This window comes from Hemitrygon akajei, chromosome 2 (genome assembly GCF_048418815.1).
Source record: "Hemitrygon akajei chromosome 2, sHemAka1.3, whole genome shotgun sequence".
Taxonomy (NCBI): domain Eukaryota; kingdom Metazoa; phylum Chordata; class Chondrichthyes; order Myliobatiformes; family Dasyatidae; genus Hemitrygon; species Hemitrygon akajei.
This window is the reverse complement of record NC_133125.1, coordinates 18,537,666-18,557,183: the sequence shown is the minus strand read 5'-3', so window position 1 is coordinate 18,557,183 and position 19,518 is coordinate 18,537,666. Positions and strand designations below refer to the sequence as shown.

Sequence of the window (19,518 nt, the reverse complement as noted above, 5' to 3'; positions counted from 1 at the left end):
CAAATCCCATCTATAAGTGAGTCTACAGTTATTCCATTCTCCTCACTGGTCTCTTCAGAAGCCACCAAATAGGTAAATAAATCAATAAATCAAGTCAAGGGGCTGCTTCAGAAGAAAGGGCCTTGCTTGTCTTTGGCCTGCACTGTATAGGTGCAAATGTCAGAAACCAGTTGACTGACAAGAAAGATCTTATTGTTAGTTATCTACAGAATTACCATTAGAAACCAAGTACTTTCCAGTCCACTGGCTCCTATCTCTCTTCTCTTTGATCAGATACATTGAATTTCCACTACTTTTGCCATTTAATTTCTCCTGCTTTCCATTCTATCACAGACCTTACCTTTTCTTCTGTGTTCTCCTGTTTCTATACATCTAAATACCTACACATCATTTTTCCATTCCCAATTCTGATGACGTCATTGATCCAAAGCACGAACTTTCTTCTACTTTCCACAGAAACTGATCGACTTGCTCAGTATTTTTAATTATTTTATTTAATGTCTCTGGCATCCATGGCATTTTACTTGTTTGTGTCTTGGCTGTCACATGGCATTACTAACTCAGACTTTCAACAATTTATAGCACAAGTTCTTGAACTTAAATAAATGAGAAGCAGGATGCACAAAGTGCCTTGCTTCAGAAAGATTTGGCCTTTGACAATATTTTTATCATATTTACAAGAAATGTACAAAGCAACTTTCAAAAATAACACCAGTTACATATCATGTGAGCTCCTGGACGCAGCTATCAAATCTACAAAAGATCTTGTGAACCTTGTTTTCTTTCAGGTATAAACAAAATCAGTGTTACATGTTCATACAGCCTTTTTTTTAAGATGTTTTTATGTATCTGTCCAACACAGAACATTTTCAAGCAAGGACACTTGCCAAGTAGCATTGTTTGTTTCACTTCAAATGTGGATGAGATCACCAAAAAAGATAAATCATAGGATTTTTATTTATACCAAAAAACCTAAATGCTGCATTGCAGATACCACTGTAGGATGGCTACTGGCCATAATTGTTACATTGACAGTATCCACAGAAGGCAAACATTCAGTCTAATTGTTCCATGAAAATCTGCATTCCAATATAGATTTACAATAGGCCATGAAAGAGTTCACCTCAGTCACTGGAATGCACCATGTTCTCTGTAAGAAATCACAGGAGAGCAATATCAAAACAGAGCTTCAAAGCTTGGTTTTGATTATGGTTAACACTCACCTATGTAGGATTTTTGACCTGCTGGCACTGGAACAAATGTGCAAAAGTAGCTATCTGACTGCAAATGAAGGAAAAAATATCTTTAGCAATTTAAAAACTGCAGTGACAGAATAATTAGTTCCTAGTGAAATCAATCACCAACTGCAAAATAGACACATATCAAGAGTTCATGATCCATTTTACCAACAAGATTATAAACATTTTAAAAGGTTAATGTTCTTTTGTGCTACATCACAGAATGGTGGCTGAGTCCTTAAAAAGAATTAAAATAAAAGAGTGAATTACAAAGCAGTAAGTCAAATATCAGTAGTCAGAAAAATATTGGAAACTATAATAAAAAATGTGATAACAAAACACACTTGAAAAGCATTAATGGGATTGCACCATGCCAGGATGGGATTAGAAATAGAAAATGTTGCTTAACAAATGTACTGGAGATTTCTTTTGAGGACATTACTAGCAGAATAAAGAATGGAGAACAAGTGGATAGGAAGTATTTGGTCTCCTGGAAGCTTTTTAGGTGCCTCCAAGATGTTAGAGTACAAAACTAATGCTAATGAGACTGGTAGTAATAAAATGGCTTGTGAAGTGGTTGACTTACAGGACAATGAAATAGGAATAAGCAGATCTTTATCTGGCTGTTTAGTGGGGCATCACAAGGATCTGAAATTCACAATTTACAAAGGACTTGGATGAGGGAACTGAACGTAACCCTTCCAGATTTGCAGGTGACACAAAGCTGGGGAGAAGTACAAGTATAAGGAGGATGCACAGAGACTCAACATGCTTTCAGCAAGTTGGGTGAGTAAACAAATGCATGGTGCATGCAGCTTAACTTGAATAAATACGATCTTAACCGATGTGTTTCTAAAAACAGAGTTGCACATTATTACATGGTGATAAATAGGGAAAAGTAAATGAGTAACAAGATCTGTGAGATTTCGCTTCCCTTACCATCCCTTTTCACTACAGACATTAATCCATCTACAACTCCATTCCCCTGTTGGGGTGGGGGGCATTTCAACTTCTTCCTCATAGAAAAGTTCCAGTCCTCTATGTGATCGCTAATGTACTAGCAATGAACAACCTCCCCCTCTTTACCACCCATATCCTCCAAAGGAAAAATATTGCTTTGGAAACCCATGGCGTGGAATACTCAACAATGGATGCATGAAAATGTTTTGATTGTGTTCTTGTAGGTATTGCCTTCAACACAACTTCATCACGTACAGTTTAATTGTATTAGTACAGTTCAGTGCCTATGACCTGAATTGCAAAACTTCATAGTTTGAAATTTTTTATTCCATTTTTTCCTATCCAATTTATGTAATTTTCTGCTCCATCTGGCAAACTTTTTTTTTTAAATACAGTAATCACTACTCAACATGTCAACCTAAATGATTCCTATTCCTAAAAACGACCAATTTCTACTAGACTCATTACACTGTCATGTATCTGTCTAATTTTGTGTACATCCAAAACACAGTGCCCATACCTATTATTATTTTAAAACAGAATAAACATAATAGAGCTTAATTGGTCACTATTCCACTGTTTTCAATGCTTCACCCATTTTTTATTGCGACTATTTTATTTGCATCAATGTCATGTCCTATCTAATCATCCAATCTTCCGTTAATTCCAGAAGCATTAACACTTAACTGTTATAAATCCTATTACTGGAACTTTATCAGTGGCCTATATAGTAAATGCAACTCAACTAGCATTGATGCCAATTAGTTTCTACTTCAAGTCTTGAGAAACATTCCAAAAGATGCAATTGAACAAATTTTAAAAAAAGAGCGATTACTTAACATATATTTTAAAAATTATTGGATAAAGGCAAGCATGAATTCATGTATTTAATAATTTGTTACAAAAGGAATTATGCAAATTAATATACAACTAACATAATGTCTATGTTTAATAATGAGCCAAGAATGTGCTTGAAAACCACAGATTGGTCAATTTAACATTGTTTGTATGACCAAAGTATCCCCAATGGAGAAAACAAAGTAGTTATTATGATTTTACGGGGTAGTCTCCACAGAGTTCAAAAGGAAAAGATGAAAAACACAACTGAAAATAAAAGTTGTGCTTCGTTATTTACTTGCCCCATCCCACATAAATTCTGGAGAGCCAATTTATTCCACATTTCAATATCTGGGTAGTGAATTATGAATTCTTTAAGGACAACCTCAAATGACAGGGGTCTGTTGGATGAAGACCAGCATGGAAAGATTAGGCTAAATGAGCTATTCATATTGTATAATGAGGCCAATTTAGGTAAAACATTATTTTTTAGGGCTCTAGGCACTTGTTTGATAAGTAGTCATTGGCAGCATCCACTAAATTACAGAAACTTTAGAACAATTCAGTTTTTGATAACTATCTGGATCTACTGGTTTCCAAGACTCTAGTTTCTCTTAACTTCAAGCACTAAAAACTAAATGAGATCACATTTTATTTGGAAAACAAATAAAATCTAATTAATCTGTATGCAATCATTAACACATTAGAGCCAACTACATGCTGATAAATGGAGCCTCTAGCACATAAAATAAGTTCTTATAAAATTACAATTACATCTCCTTTCTTTGGTCTATACACCCCTTTAAGATTCGAGAATGCGAAACACCTATTCTTCACATGATCCCAGATAATGCAGTTTGAGAGGGTATTTTACCTTGTAATGTAATACTGATAGGTTATATCTTTTTGCTATTTGATACCCACATTTTATACCTTCCCAAAGTTATGAGAAAGATTTTTTAATTGTTCTTTATTTAAAAACCACCACTTAAAAGGAATCCAATTGTTTGATATGTTAGAAATACAGCTTTTTGAGCAATTTGACTTTATGGCTTCTCACATATAAGCATTTATTATTCCAGATCTTTTAAACCTTGTGAAGTAACGAGCACAAGCCGCAACGATGAGTCATCCTTTCTGCAGAGCAGTTTCTATTAAATTGTGAGATTCTGGTCCAGCTGCTGCAATCTCTCAAGGACTTAGCACAGAATGAAATGAGCATTTCTAAAGACCGTCAATGCCTGTGAGTGCGGAAAAAAGTGAATTACGCAAAACATTTTGTGAAGTGTACAGCTTCGTCAAATATATCTACAAAAGAAATGCCATTATTCTTGCAGAAATGCAATGTCGATCTGTTGCAATGGCAATAACAATTCAAAACTAAAGAAGAAACTTATGACTCAAATTCCTTGAGAAACATTTCTTCGTTATATTCCTCCTCTTTGCTGCTGGTAAAATCTAATCTTCATTCATTACTCTTCCCTTGAGATCACAATCACTGGCTCATTGCCACAAAAACTATTATCTGCTAGGCAGCACTTTGGTACAGGCTTCATAACAATTCCTGAGATAAATGTTTAACCATATATTGTATATAATGACACTTGGACTAATGAGTGTACTAAAAAAGGGATGCAAATCTAAACAAAGCAGGTGAATAATTTTAGTGCAATATCAATACAGCTATTTAGTGTATTTCATATAATGAAATGACCAAGATACTCCTCAGGATTGTCATAAAAAAAATATAAAGTGTCATCAAGGTAAAAGATTGGTGAAAGGTAACAGCTAATAAAAGGATGAGGGGATTTAGGAAGGTAATGCACAGCTTACAGGATGGAAGTTGCCAATGCTGAGCAATTAGAGTTAAGGGTATCAAAGAGGCTAGAACTGTGCAGTGGAAATATCCGAGAAATTTGATTTTGTAAGTGCAGAAATATTGGGTAAGCAGGACCTTGTGAGAGTTAGGCTGCAGAATTTATTGTGGTCTCGTGTTTATTGAAGGAGACTGTGTGGAATCAATCAGCAACAGAATTGAGTAATCCCTCCTCGAAGGATCAAGAGCATGGATAGGGATTTCAACACCAATAGGCAGCTTGGAGTGTTGGGTTGTCATTGCCACTGCAATAGGGCCACACCTGGCATGTACTGCCTCCTTTATATAGCATCCTGGGAGCAAGATTTTAAGAAGAGTCAGCTGTCAAGGAAAAGGGCAGTCCATGAGAGGTCACAATTCTTAATGCCAGCCAAAGTTAATGGCTGACAATATAGAGATGGCACAGTTTTCTTCAGTGACAATTGGAATAAAGTTACTGAATGATAGGCAGGATGGTGATAATTAAACACTCAGTATTATACTTACAGAAAGGAAATTAAAAAATCAGCAAAATCCAACATTTAGTATTCTTACCATAAATTTTAAGATACTGCAATTAGTGAGACAACATTCAAATCTGCAAAATTACACACAAAGCCACTCTGATAAGCACTTAGTAAAACACTAAGAAGCATATTGTGACTGACAATGCTATAATTAATGTATTTGAAACCAACCGTCGAAGGTGTTACTCCAGGCATTCTAACTTCAAGCTTAAAGTTCGGCGAGTTTGGTGAAATCTCTAGATCTCTGCTTTTGGGACAATCTGACTGCAATGCCCATGGGCTTTGTTGATTTCTAGAGAAACAAGATTGTCTTTAAAATAAACTGTTTCTTGTATTCAAGTAAGAAAAATGTACAATTTACAGAGAAAACAACATTCGTAAAATTTAGTCTGGGTAGATCTAATGAAGTAAATACAACACAAATAAATGGTTTATAATTGAAACACACTTTCCTATCTGATAAAAGAGCTTTCAAGAAAGATCGGAATAATGACGATGAACATTACCAATCTAATATTAAGATAGTTTGCACAGCAAATTTTGAATTCGTTGTTCAAATGGCTTGACTGAGTGCAATTGAAGAATTTATTTTTGTTAAAAAGTGAAGCATAAGCACGTGAATCCACTAATTTTTTAAAAAGCAGTTTTTTATAGTCACACCTACCTCTTTAAGAGAAAGTGCGTGCTTTCATGACACATACATCTGTTCTGAAGGATTAGAAATACCAACAGTAATTTGTTAATGAAAGCAGCCATGTCCACTGTAGCGCTTCTGTTTAGATCTTGAATGAAAAACAGAGTTCTTTCAGCTATAACTGTGAGAATCCTTTAGCAGCATGAATTCAGAGCTTGGCTATCAGCAACACTGCAGACATACGATTGCCAGTCCATCGGTCTAAAAGGTGACGCACTATAAATCAGTCAGGCGTGTGAAGCTTCTTTGTCCTATCTATTAGTGAACAAAAAATTCTCAACCGTGCTTCTCATCCAGATGTCTCATTCACAGACTAGGTAACAAAGAGTTTTCCCCAAGAGGAACAGGCCTCGTTTAAACACTGAGCTTCAGATCATCATTCACGATCCGCGATTGCCAGCATATAGACTGGCTTCAGCCTTCATTCAGATAGAATCTGTTAAAAGAAAAACAGATAGTGTATGACTAAAGCATTACCACAGCATTAGACCTCAGCAAATCCCTGCAGAGGTTCCTTATTATTGTATTTTCAGAAGCTGCAGTTTAATCATTGTGTTTTAACTGGAACTGATGACAGGAATACCATTCTAACTACTGTCATTTTATTACAAAGAAGCAACAAAATAAAAATGTCCTTCCTAATAAAACCACTTAATACCAAAGATACCATTCTAGGTTAACGATAAAAAAGCATATTAATTTAAATATAAAGTTTACAAAGTAAGAGTGCAATTTCTCGATAATTTGCAAACCTACTTGGGGGTCGTGTTTTAAGGTAAGAATTCAAATCCCAAGTCCTTTATTTGCTTTCTTTATTTCCTTGTTCTAGTCTGTAACCCTTTGAGTCCAATGACTATAAACCATATTCAGATATAATATCCATTTTAGAACATCTTCCCTAAATTGGCAGGCAATCACAATTCTAGACCTTTGACAGTTATTTCTATGAAATGTCAAACAATAAATATTACTAACATGTTGTCCTGGTGCAGCCACAAAAACACCATGGCCAAAAAAGAACACCACCACCTCAAAGTTCAATGTAAATTTATTGGCAAAGTACATAAATGTCACAACATACAACCCTGATATTCATTTTCTTGTGGGCAATCGCGGTAAAAACGAGACACACAAAAGAATCATTGAAAAACCACTACCAACATGATGGACAACCAGTGTACAAAAGAAAAACAAACAAATACAAAAAGAAAAATAATAATAATAATAAGCAATAAATATTGAGAACATGAGCTGAAGAGTCCTAGAATGTGAGTCCACACATTGCAGGAACGGTTTGGTGCTGGGGCGAGTGAAGTTATCCCCTGTGGCTCAAGAGTCTGATGGTTGAGAAGTAATAACTGTTCCTGAACCTGATGGCATGTATCCTGAGGCTCCTGTACCTTCTTCCTGATGGCAGCAGCCTGAAGAGAGCACGGTGAGGGGTCCTTGCTGATAGATGCTGCTTTCCTGCAATAATGCTCCGTGTAGATGTGCTCAATGATGGGGAAGGCTTTACACATGACGAAATGGACTGTATCCACTACTTTTTGTAGGCTTTTCTGCACAAGAGCATTGGTGCTTCCATACCAGGCCGTGATGCAACTGGTCAATATAATCTCCAGCACACATCTACAGAAGCTTTGTCAAAGTTTTAGTTGACAAATTTCTAAGAAAGTAGAGGCATTGCCGTGCTTTCTTTGTAACGGTACTTAGATGACGGACCCAGGACAGATCCTCTGAAATATTAACATCAAGGAATTTAAATTTGCTGACCTTCTCCACCTCTGATCCCCTGATGAGGACTGCTCATGGACCACCAGTTTCCTCATTCTGAAGTTAATAATCATCTCCTCGGTCTTGCTGACATTGAGTGAGAGGTGATTGTTGTGGCACCACTCAGCCAGACTTTCAATCTCCCGCCTATATGCTCCTTCTCTACCTCCTCCAAAGGCTAAGGAAATTCTGCAAATCCCTGATAGCCTTCACCAATTTCTATAGATGCATCACAGAAAGCATCCTATCTGAAGATATCACAGCTTGGTACAGCTACTGCTCTGCTCAAGACCATGAGAAATTGCGGAGTTGTGTCCATCATGAAAACATGTCTCCCTTCCATCAACTCTGTCTACACTTCCTACTCTCTCGGGAAAGCAGACAATAAGCACTCAAACCCTGAACACTTTTATCTCTCCGTCATTCCATCGGGCAGAAGATAGAATCTCGAGAACACACTCCACTAGGCACAAATACTACTTCTACCCCACAATTATAAGACTCTTAAATAGACCTCTTATGCAATGAAAGTGAACTCTTAATCTCTCAATCCCCCTTGTCATGCTCCTTGCATTTTTACTGCCTATCTACACTGTAATTTCTCTGTAATTGTAACTTTTAAGCTACCTCATTGCACTTAAATAAGGAATGAGGTACAATATCTGGCTGGCATGCTAACAAAATCTCTTGGACTTCAACGAGCAACGATGAGGGCCAAACAAACGGATGGGCAGCGGTTGCAATGAAAAATACATAAATGCAAATTGCTTTTTCATCCTTATGTTTTAATAATGTTGACTACTTACCTTTTCTTTGAAATTCTCCATTTATTATTTTGCAAATACTTCATTAATTGATCATAATTTCCCAGCTTTTGTCTTCTTCAAAATGCTCAAAAGTGCTTTGTGCTTCTTAACATTCTCCATCAGAAGCATCGTGACATCCATCACTGTCCGCCGTTGTTCAGTAATCTCAAACTACTTCCAATCAGTGAACCACTTCAAAGTTAAACTCATCAGCTTCATTTTTGGCCCATTCAGCCAACCTAGAAATCTCCCTTAGGTTTTGACATATGATTAACAATCACCCTCCTCTCTGTATTTCCTCAAGCCGTGTCTCACTTGAGTAAATTCCTTGCCATTCGTGACCTACTTATGGATGACTGCACTGTTGATTCAGTTCTGATTCAAACTTTCCTCTTGTTTTGCTTCTTACTTTGCATTACTTTTTACCAATTACCTGATTGGTTTAGATCATCAAATCATCACCTGCTTTTGTTTCCTCTTCTCCACTCCCTTCTCTTCAAGACCGTAAGGCCATAACACATGGGAACAGAACTAGCCCAGTCAGCCCACAAGGTTTTCTCTGTCATTCCATCAAGACTAATATATGATCCCTCTCGACCCCATTCTCCTGCCTTCTCTCCATAACCTTCAATGCCCTTACTAATCAAAAACCAATTAACCTCTGCTTTAAATACAGTGGATTCCGGTTAATTGAGGCAGCTGCTCATTTGGGACAACTCTTAAAGAACAAAAACAAATCAAGAAAATAGCCAGGATTCCGTTATTTATTTGGGACCCTATGCCGCTCAATTGGAGCAGGAAACCGTTGCCGAAGATTTTCTAACTAGTGTTAGTTGCATACGTGTCATGTGACCGTTAGACTCTATACTGCGCTTCAAAGTATCACGCGCATTTCTGCTCAAAAGGAAGTGAGTTTTGTCACTGATGTTGGTGAGTAACAAATCGTAAGACAATTCGGAACTGCTTTGCAAACTGCGGTTTCAAGCATTCAGGTTTGAAGATTCCAGAAACGGCTGGGAGTGAAAATGAAACTATTTCATTACCTCAACACGTTAGGAACTAACAAGAAGTTGAAGTAACGACAATCATCTTGAATGTTACAATTAAAATGATTTGGAGGATGCAATCGTGGAAAGCACTGTATGGAGACAGCCCACTATCTGTACTAGGAGTCTGTGCTGATTTTGATTACAGACACTGAATGAATTCTGTCGATAACTATCAGGAACTAATACAGTTTTATGGTACACTGGTAATGCTGATCATGTTCTAATTTATTCTGTATTTCATTTAAATACAACACTTGTTACTCAGTTAGTTTATCTGTTTTTATAACTTTATACCTACCTCCATAAAACTATGGCTAATTGGGCCAGCTGCTTAACTGGGCCAAAATGTACTGGTCCTGATGCGTCTCAAATAATTGGAATCCACTGTGTACCTAATGACTTGGTCTCTACAACCATCTGTAGCAATGAATTCCACAGATTCATCATCCTCTGGTTAAAGAAGTTCTTCACCTCTGTTCAAAAGAGACATCCTTAGTATTCTGAGGTTGTGCCTTCAAGTACCTTATAATGTCCCAGCTCTCTGATTTTGAAACTTGTTAGCCATCACTTATCAGAGTCTTGTCCCCATTTTCCCCTGAGATTTGTAAATAGTATACTGAGAAAATTCCCATTCTCATGAATTCCGAACTCTTGCTGCCCTCACCTCCTTTTTCTCCTTCTTTTGCTGAACCCCTCCGCTAAGTCATTAATATCAATTGTAATCAATTAAATGTACAGGTGTGGAGCTATTGTGTTCAATGCCAGATATCAATTGTAATCCATTGATATCTAGCATTGAACACAATGGCCCAACAGCTGTACATTTAGTCTACATGAAAATAACTAAAAGGTCCCAAGGCCAAGTTGTTAGTCAATCATTTTATCAAAAGGTAAAGCTTCTAATTGACTGTAACACCATCTGGTATGGGGACGAGGGGGTGGGGGAGGGGGCTACAGCACAGGGTCGGAATAAGCTGCAGAGACTTGTAAAGTTAGTCAGCTCCATCAAGGGACTTGCCGGCATAGTATCCAGGACACCTTTAAAGAGCGATGCCTCAAAAAGGCAGCATCCATTATCAAGGAACCCCTCCAATCACCCAGGACATGCCCTCTTCTGTTACCATCAGGTAGGAGGCACAGAAGCCTGAAGGCACACACTCAGCGATTCAGGAACAGCTTCTTCCCCTCTGCCATCTGATTTCTGAATGGATACTGAACTCATGAACAAAACTTCACTCATTTTAAATGTTTATTTTTGCCCTACTTATTTAACTATTTCATATTTACTGTAAAGAACAGCTTTTTTTCTATTATGTATTGCATTGTACTGCAGCAGCAAAGGCAACAAATTTCACAACACACAGTATTCCAGTGATATTAAACCCGATTCTGATCATCTTCAGTGGGATAACGTAACCTTGTTTAAAACCTGATGATTCCTTTCGAACGTGTACGAGATCCTAGAACACACATTAATACGTTTTTTTTTAAATCAGTCTTTAGAAATTACTGAGAATTTATAGCATGCTTATATTAAGTAATGGGTGAAAAGAATGACTTCAAGAAATATAGCTCAGAATTCCTAAGGTATTGGGAGGATGCAGGATTTGATTAACAACCTTCTTTAAAGTAAAATCCATACATAGCAAAACAGGAACTGGGCCTGAATAGTATACCAACGTTCAGAAAGGAGATAAATCTGGATATTATAGACCCATTAACCTAATATATGCAGTGAGGAAAATGGCCTGACAGCATTAAAGAAGGTAGAACAGTTTCAGTACTCCCTCACTTAAATAACAGACCGTAGGGAGCTGTCAGCACGGGTTTCGAAAAAGTAAGATGTATCTCATTAAACTGCCAGAACTACTGTACTCAAGGGTGCATTTATAGATCAAAGGATACCTAGTGCATACTAATTTATTTGAGATTTGCAACAAGATTTGATATAACATTTTTAAGGTTCACAATTACTATGAAACTAATGGCAGCTTATTTGACCAGCTTCCAATGTTGGTGGTTGTAAACAAAAGCACTCCAACAAAGAGCGACTGTGGAGTCACTCAAACCATTGACAAGGAAGTCAAAAATAATTCAGAGGAAAATACCTTTCTATGTTACAATACCTGAGCGCTTCAGTCAATGTGCAAATCAACACAAGCGACAAAACAAAGGCCAAGGAAGTAGCACATATTAAAGATAGAAATACCTGAAGATGGAAATGTACTAGCTTGATTATTGCTAGGATTATTCAAAGTGGAATTAAGTCTTCTCTGCGTCATAGGAAGAATACATCAAATTTTCCAGTGGTTTAAGTGCATTAAACAAAGAAATCTGATGAAAGGCGAGACCTTTCTTTTATTCTATTTAATGTCAGAAGATTGAACAGTCACTTGCTCCCTTCTTTTGTTGGGCTGAAACTGAAAGCAACTGTTTGTACGGTTCAGACATGTATAAAATAGCTCCAAATAAACAACATCAGTAGGAGATGAAACCTGGATAACGAGACTCTCCCCTTTATAAAATATGTCAGTAAGCATCATAGTTCATTATGTCCATTCCTTCAGCAGCTCTGCTCCCGTCTGTTCCAATTTTATACCAAATCAAATTAGGCCTCTGCCTTGCACAATAACAATATACCAAGTGCAAAGTTTGGGATTTAAAATCTATTATTTAAAAAAGACACTAGAAGAATCACCCCTCTTTCTCAAGTTAGAATGATTACAAAAAAAAAAGGCCATGTACCGTTAAAGTTTAATTCGTGATGTTTCACATCTCCCAGCTTTGTTAGCATATCTTAGGCTGCTCAGTGTTTCAAGACATGGAGAGATGTTTGAATTTATATCATTAAGGGTAACATTCCACTGAACAATTCTGCTTTTCCCCTCAATTTTATTACTACAATTTATTAAGTTAGCAGATGCTATATCATAACAACTAATGATGAGTTGGAAATTTGTTGTTGGTTCCTAGTGCTCAAATGTCGTCTATAATACAAACAATCAGTGGAAATAAATACCTGGAGGGAACTGAGATAGCCCTGGGCCTGTACTCACTGGACTTTCGAAGTATGAGGAGAAATCTCATTGCAACCTATCGAATATTGAAAGGTCTGGATAGAGTAGATGTGGAGACGATGCTTCCTACAGTAGGGATGTCTAGGACCAGAGGTCACAGCCTTATATTGAGGGACGTCGTTTAGAACAGAGATGAGGAAAAAATTCTTTAGTCAGAGCATGATGAATCTACGGAATTTTTTGCCACACACGGCTGTACGAGCTAAGTCGTTGGGTATATTTAAGGTGGAGGTTGACAAATTCTTAAATAATCATAGTGTCAAAGTTTACAGGGAGAAGGCAGGAGAAAGAAGTTGAGATGAAGGTAGAGCAGCAGATGTAGTGCTTATGGATTTCAGCAAGGCATTTGATGAGGTACCCCATGCAAAGCTTATTGAGAAAGTAAGGAGGCATGGGATCCAAGGGAACATTGCTTTGTGGATTCAGAATTGGCTTGTTCACAGAAGGCAAAGAGTGGTTGTAGACAGGTCATATAATGCATGGAGATCGGTGACCAGTGTTATGCCTCAGGGATGTTCTGGGACCCCTTCTCTTTGTGATTTTTTAAATAAATAACCTGGATGAGGAAGTGGAGGGATGGGTTAGTCAATTTGCTGATGACACAAAGGTTGGGGGTGTTGTGGATAGTGTGGAGGGCTGTCAGACGTTACAGCGGGACATTGATAGGATGCAAAACTGGGCTAAGAAGTGGTAAATGGAGTTCAACCCACATAAGTGTGAGGTGGTTCATTTTGGTAGGTCAAATATGATGGCAGAATATAGTATTAATGACAAGACTCTTGGCAGTGTGAAGGATCAGAGGGATCTTGGGGTCCGAGTTCATAGGACACTCAAAGGTGCTGCACAGGTTGACTCTGTGGTTAAGAAGTCATAAGGTGCATTGGCCTTCATTAATCGTGGGATTGAGTTTAAGAGCTGAGAAGTAATGTTACAGCTATATAGGACCCTGGTCAGACCCCACTTGGAGTACTGTGCTCAGTTCTGGTCACCTCACTGCAGGAAAGATGTGGAAACCATAGAAAGGGTGCAGAGGAGATTTACAAGGGTGTTGCCTGGATTGGGGAGCATGCCTTATGAGAATAGGTTGAGTGAACTCGGCCTTTTCTCCTTGGAGTGGTGGAGGATGAGAGGTGACTTGATTGAGTTGAATAAGATGACGACAGGCATTGATTCCTATAGATGCTGGCCTGGCCAGCTGTGTTCCACCAGTATTTTGTGTGTGTTGCTTGAATTTCTAGCATCTGCAGATTTTCTCGTGTTTGTGAGAGGCACTGATCGTGTGGATAGTCAGAGGCTTTTTCCCAGGGCTGAAATGGCTAACATGAGAGAGCACAGTTTTAAGGTGCTTGGAAGTAGATACAGAGGAGATGTCAGGGATAAGTTGTCTTTTTTTTATATAAACGCAGACAGTGGTGAGAGCATGGAATGGGCTGCCAGCAACGGTGGTGGAGGCAGATGTAATAGGGTCTTTTCGTGGATAGGTACATGGAGCTTAGAAAAATAGAGGGCTACAGGTAACCCTAGGGAATTTCTAAAGTACCGGTACATGTTCGACACAGCATTGTGGGACAAAGGGCCTGTATTGTGTTGTGGGTATTCTATGTTTCTAGAAATAATAAATCAGACATGATGGAATGGTGGTACAAACTTAATGGGCCAAATAGTCTAATTCCACTCTTAGTTCTTACGAAATATCAATGGTGGATTTCTACTTTAACATTAATTTTAATTTTTCCACATTAACAGAATTGTTGAACATCGTACACTTTATGTAACATTCAAGCCTTTATGAAGAGAGCCAATGTGCTGCCACTCCTTATTTATACAACTGGTACGGGCAATGATGTATTTTATCAATCTTATTCATTGAAGACATAACATTTGTGAAGAGATGATCCAATAAAGATGCACTCGGAAGAACACTTTACAACGGATGAGTTTGTTTAGAATCAAGCTGAGGATCAATCCCTGTATTGGCGATCAAGAATACATGTCAAAATAGAATAAACCAACTGAAATGCAGAAAAATATGAATGAATGATGAAAGCAAATGCAAACAGTGATGCTTGTCTGGAGAAAGAACTTTAAAAAGTTGAGTTATTCTCAATTTAAATCACAAGTCACACTCTCCCAAAACCTAAAGTCTTCTGTTCTGATAGCCTTGGCCAAGGTTAGCCAGGTCATATCTGTAAACTGGGCATTAACCCACATTAGGCATTGCCAGAAATTTAAACGATTTAAATTGCTGTAAATATTTACATCACAAGATAAAATAAATTAACAATAATAAATAGTTGAAACTATGAAAATGAACTAAGCTAAAAACCTACACTCTCTTCACCTTCTGGATGGAAATCCCATTTGAAATAAACTATCCAGACTGAGTCAGCACAGGAGAGATTTAAGCATTATGCTGGGGAATCACATCTTGCATGGGCACTACCCGCGTTCAGGTAGAGGCCAGGGACTGAGGAAAATGACAGATCTACTGACATACATCTCGCAACCGAAGTTCAAAGTACATATATGTCACCACAAACTACCCAAATATCTGTTTTCTTGCAGGTATTCACAGTCGAACAAAAACAGAATCAATGAAAAACCACATACAAAACTGACAAACAGCAATGTGCAAATGCAAAGAAAATAAAAGAAACTGAAATTACAAATTTGATTTAAAATTACAAATGGAAATTACAAATTTCCATTTAAACACTATGTTTAAATGGAAGGATGCTGTTCCGCCTACTCATGTTTAATGGTTACGAGATGTTATGTCATGCTTAAATTTAGAGAAGATCTGATGTTCAGTTTTTGAATCTAGCCAAGACTTTTATACATTGTGGGGACCATTTTTGAGTTATTTTCAAAACCTTTCATTTGTTGTAAAAGTACAGATGGTGGCTAATAATATATTTTATTATATGATAAGGGTTTTTTTCCTTTTTTTCTTGCTTTTCTTAACAGCTCTGACTTTGGTAGTGGGGTTAGATTTCTTTTCTGTATAAGAAAATTATCATATTTCAATATTATGATTTAATTTAATTTTTATGAATACAGGCTTTTGTGATTGTAACTATTTCAATACAATGTATTTGGTACTATTTTATTCTTTTCTTTTGACTTATAATATATCTTCTTGTATTCTGTATTCCTTTATGCAGAAACTAATAAAAATATTGAAAGAGAAAACACTATGTAAACTCAAATGTATTTAGATTAACACTAACTAGGACAGAAGGGGGGAAAGAGGAATAAGAGAATTAAAAAATTTGCACAAGTCAGATAAAACTTCCAAGGATATATTTTCATCAATGAAAACAGGATTCAGCACTCCATGCGAGCATTTGCAATTCTGATAAGAAATACACACTACAAAGCTTAAATGAAAGCACAACCCAGAAAAATGAATAATCACAATCAAAGAAAAAGTTAACCAATTGAAAAGCATGACCCTCCATGGGTGACATCCCTACGATCTGAACAGATTAGGTGTTGGCAAGAACGTGGACTGTTGAACGCCTGGCTCAGAGTTGGAGACCCCTTTCCAGAAACAGAACTGTTCCTTATGGCAATACAGGACCAGATGGTTAATACAAAAAAAAAATCAAAAATGCAAAATAAAACACCAACAAACTCAAGATGACTAATACAGAAGATGCCAAGAGAAACCAGAAGCTCTCTAACATGCTACTGGATCCTGCAGCAATTTAACCCATTCAGATTACTTATACAGGCACAATCAAGTGGCAAACATCATTCACCAAAATCTTGCTTTACAATCCAAACTCAAAACACACACCTTGCTATAAATACAAGCCTGATCTAGTTTTAGAGTCAGAGTCCAACAACTTGTATTAAGCCAGATAGGACAATCCATAATATCCATCCAGATATAATATTACAGGATAAACTACGGTAAAACAACTCACTGAATAGATATAGCCATTCCAAATACACAAAACAACAGATATATGCTGAATTAAAAAAAGGAAATTGAAAGACAATGAAAGATGAACAGGGTATACTTTGTCCTAATAGTAATAGCGACAACCGGTATCATTCCAAAGTCACTATCAATAGCATTAAGCAATTAGGCTTACACAGCAAAATTTATGTAAATCTCCAGAAAGCTACAATACTAAACACCACTAGAATAGTCTAAAAGATCCTAGCAATTGAGAAATGAGTGTGCTTGGTTATGCCCGTACCTCAGGTTTTACGAGCTTGAACTGAGAAAAAATAATATTAAGTAAATAATACTGTTAAGATGAGTTGTAGAATCCTTGAAAGTGAGTGCATAGGTTATGGAATCAGTTTTGTGTTGAGTGAGTGAAGTTAACCAGCTCTGAAATTACAATGGCAGCACATTAATCTTGTGACATATTAACCTAAAAGCAATAGAACAGCAACAACAGCATGCCAATATAGTACATTGATAAACAACACATCAGCAAAGCAAACAAAGGTATTTAAGCTTCCAGGGACAACTCTAACAGATGGATCCACGGAGAGTAAAAGAGATCCTCCACAACTTATGAATATCCAACCTATGTACAGCCCTGTACATATACACGAGCATTCAGGAGACCAGATGGATGGCCTTGCCGGCTCCTTCAGGGCCAAGAGCATCTTCTGTTGCGAGGGAATTCAGCTATTGGTTGCCAACAGTACACAGGAATGGAAATCCGCCAAAACATGGAGAGGACCTGTACAAAGGTCATGAATCCAGCAACAATAACTAACACCCGAGAGCAGGAGGAACGGTAATTAGGCATCTTCCTGTTGATTATAGTCTCGCACCTGGATCTTAACGTCAGCAAGAAACGGAAGGAGACAAATACAATGAGGTGTGTAAGGAGAGTGTCCAGAAGTAACGAGAAACCACATAAGGAATGGTCATCAGACAAGCCACAGACATCCTATCAATCTGACATTGTGAGACAAGAAGAGACGTTTCAGGCAGTAGTTCAACTTGAAGGACAATACCCTCCCAAAAAGAGTATAATGACAAAAAAATGGCAAGAATAAAAGGCCACAGACACAGAAATCAAGACAAAAATCAAAGGAGCAGTAGATTCAGAAGGTCTCACTTTGCGCAGTCACAAAGGCCAAGAGACATTCATATCCACTTACTGACCTGGGGCAAAACAGGAAGAAAGTTACATTCATCAGGGTAGTAGTTAGAAGTTGTTCGTGGAACACATTCACAAAATAAGAGAAACTGAATAAGTTATCTGTGTTTCCAACCAGCAGCTGAGTCGTATTGAACTGCAAAAGTGCACAGAATACCTATTCCTAATACATGCAAAAAGACAGAGCCTGGCCAGGGCATTAGGATTTTGCAGCTGGAGTAATTTCAAGTTGCAATATTCATGTTTTTTTTTTCAGTAGCTCAGTTGGAAAATTCAGATTCTATTCTCAGTTTAAATCAGCTAATCTCACCGTTAAGATATAAGAATAGGGCTGAATTTGGAAGAGGGAAGTGGAGGTTTCATAAGCCAGCCCTCTTTGGAGAATCAGAGATGGAGAGGATCAGTAATTTTTAATTTCCTGGTATTACTATATCACAGTCCTGGGACTAGTAGATGTCATCACAAGGAAGGTAATGTCAGCATCTCTAGTTTCTTAATAGTTTACATAAGTCCTGCATGTCACCTAAAACTTTGAAAATATTTCAATAGATGTACAGTGGAAAATACACCAACTGGTTCCATCACAGCCTGGTATGGAAACACGATGCCCAGGAACAGAATAGCTACAGGAGATAGCAGATACAGCCCAGCCCGTCACAGAAAAAGCCCTCTCCAACAATGAGGATATTTACATGGAGCAATGCCTCAAGAAAGCAGCATCTATCAGCAAAACAAAAACACCATCCAGGCTCTCTTCTCGCTATGGTACAGAAGCCTTAGGTCCCAGACCACCAGGTTCAGGAACAGTCATTTCCCTACAACCATGGGGCTCCTAAACCAGTGTGGATAACTTCATTCACCATTACAGTGAACTGATTCTACTGCCCTCCGACTCTCTCTCAAGGTCTCTTTACAACTCATGTTATCAGTTTTTTTATTTCCTCAGTTTGTCTTCTTTTGCACATTAGTTGTTTAGTTTGTGTAGTTTTACATAAAACTCTATTGCATTTCTTTTTCCCTGTAAATAGCCACAAGAAAATGAATCTCAGGGTTGTACATGGTAACATAAATGTGCTTCGATAATAAATTTACTTTGTATTTGACCTTTGTTATTGAATCACAGAACAGACATGAAGGGCTGAGTAGCCTATCTCTTCCCCTGCTTATGAACATAATGGTGTTCTTATTAGAAATACAAAGTCTGGATAAAACATATCATGAATGACTAAACAAATCAAATACATCTTTGTATGCTGCATTTGAAGTCATTGCCAGTAAAGCAAACCTGTACCAACACATCCCAAATGCATGCTGGTAGGCTAACTGACACTGCAATCTTTCCAACAGTGTGGCTAAGTGGAAAAGGAACCTAAGAGATTTGGTGGGAACATGATATTGATTAAATTGTATTACAGAGAAATGAGAGGGGGTATGGAACATATGGGACTGTGCTGCTAGGAACTGGCATGGACTCAATGGGCTGAATATCCCACTCTGCATTTTGCAGCATTAAGTAGGCAAGTGTGTGAAGCTTTTATTTTGTAACTGGATGCTGCAAATCACTGAC

The 19,518-nt window shown here is 37.6% G+C and overlaps 1 protein-coding gene across 6 annotated transcripts in view; it reads right to left on the bottom strand.

Annotated features, from left to right (window-relative positions):
- The window catches only part of pam (peptidylglycine alpha-amidating monooxygenase), a 163,907-nt gene that overhangs the window by 103,614 nt on the left and 40,775 nt on the right, over nucleotides 1-19,518 (bottom strand). For all 6 annotated transcript variants that reach the window (XM_073067895.1, XM_073067932.1, XM_073067924.1 and 3 more), the window contains exons 2-4: nucleotides 6,082-6,547; nucleotides 5,589-5,709; nucleotides 1,224-1,281 (exon numbers count right to left, since the gene is read on the bottom strand). In XM_073067895.1, coding sequence (XP_072923996.1) covers nucleotides 1,224-1,281; nucleotides 5,589-5,709; nucleotides 6,082-6,173 — 271 coding nt within the window. In that variant the 5' untranslated portion in view covers nucleotides 6,174-6,547. The remainder of the gene's footprint in view (nucleotides 1-1,223; nucleotides 1,282-5,588; nucleotides 5,710-6,081; nucleotides 6,548-19,518) is intronic.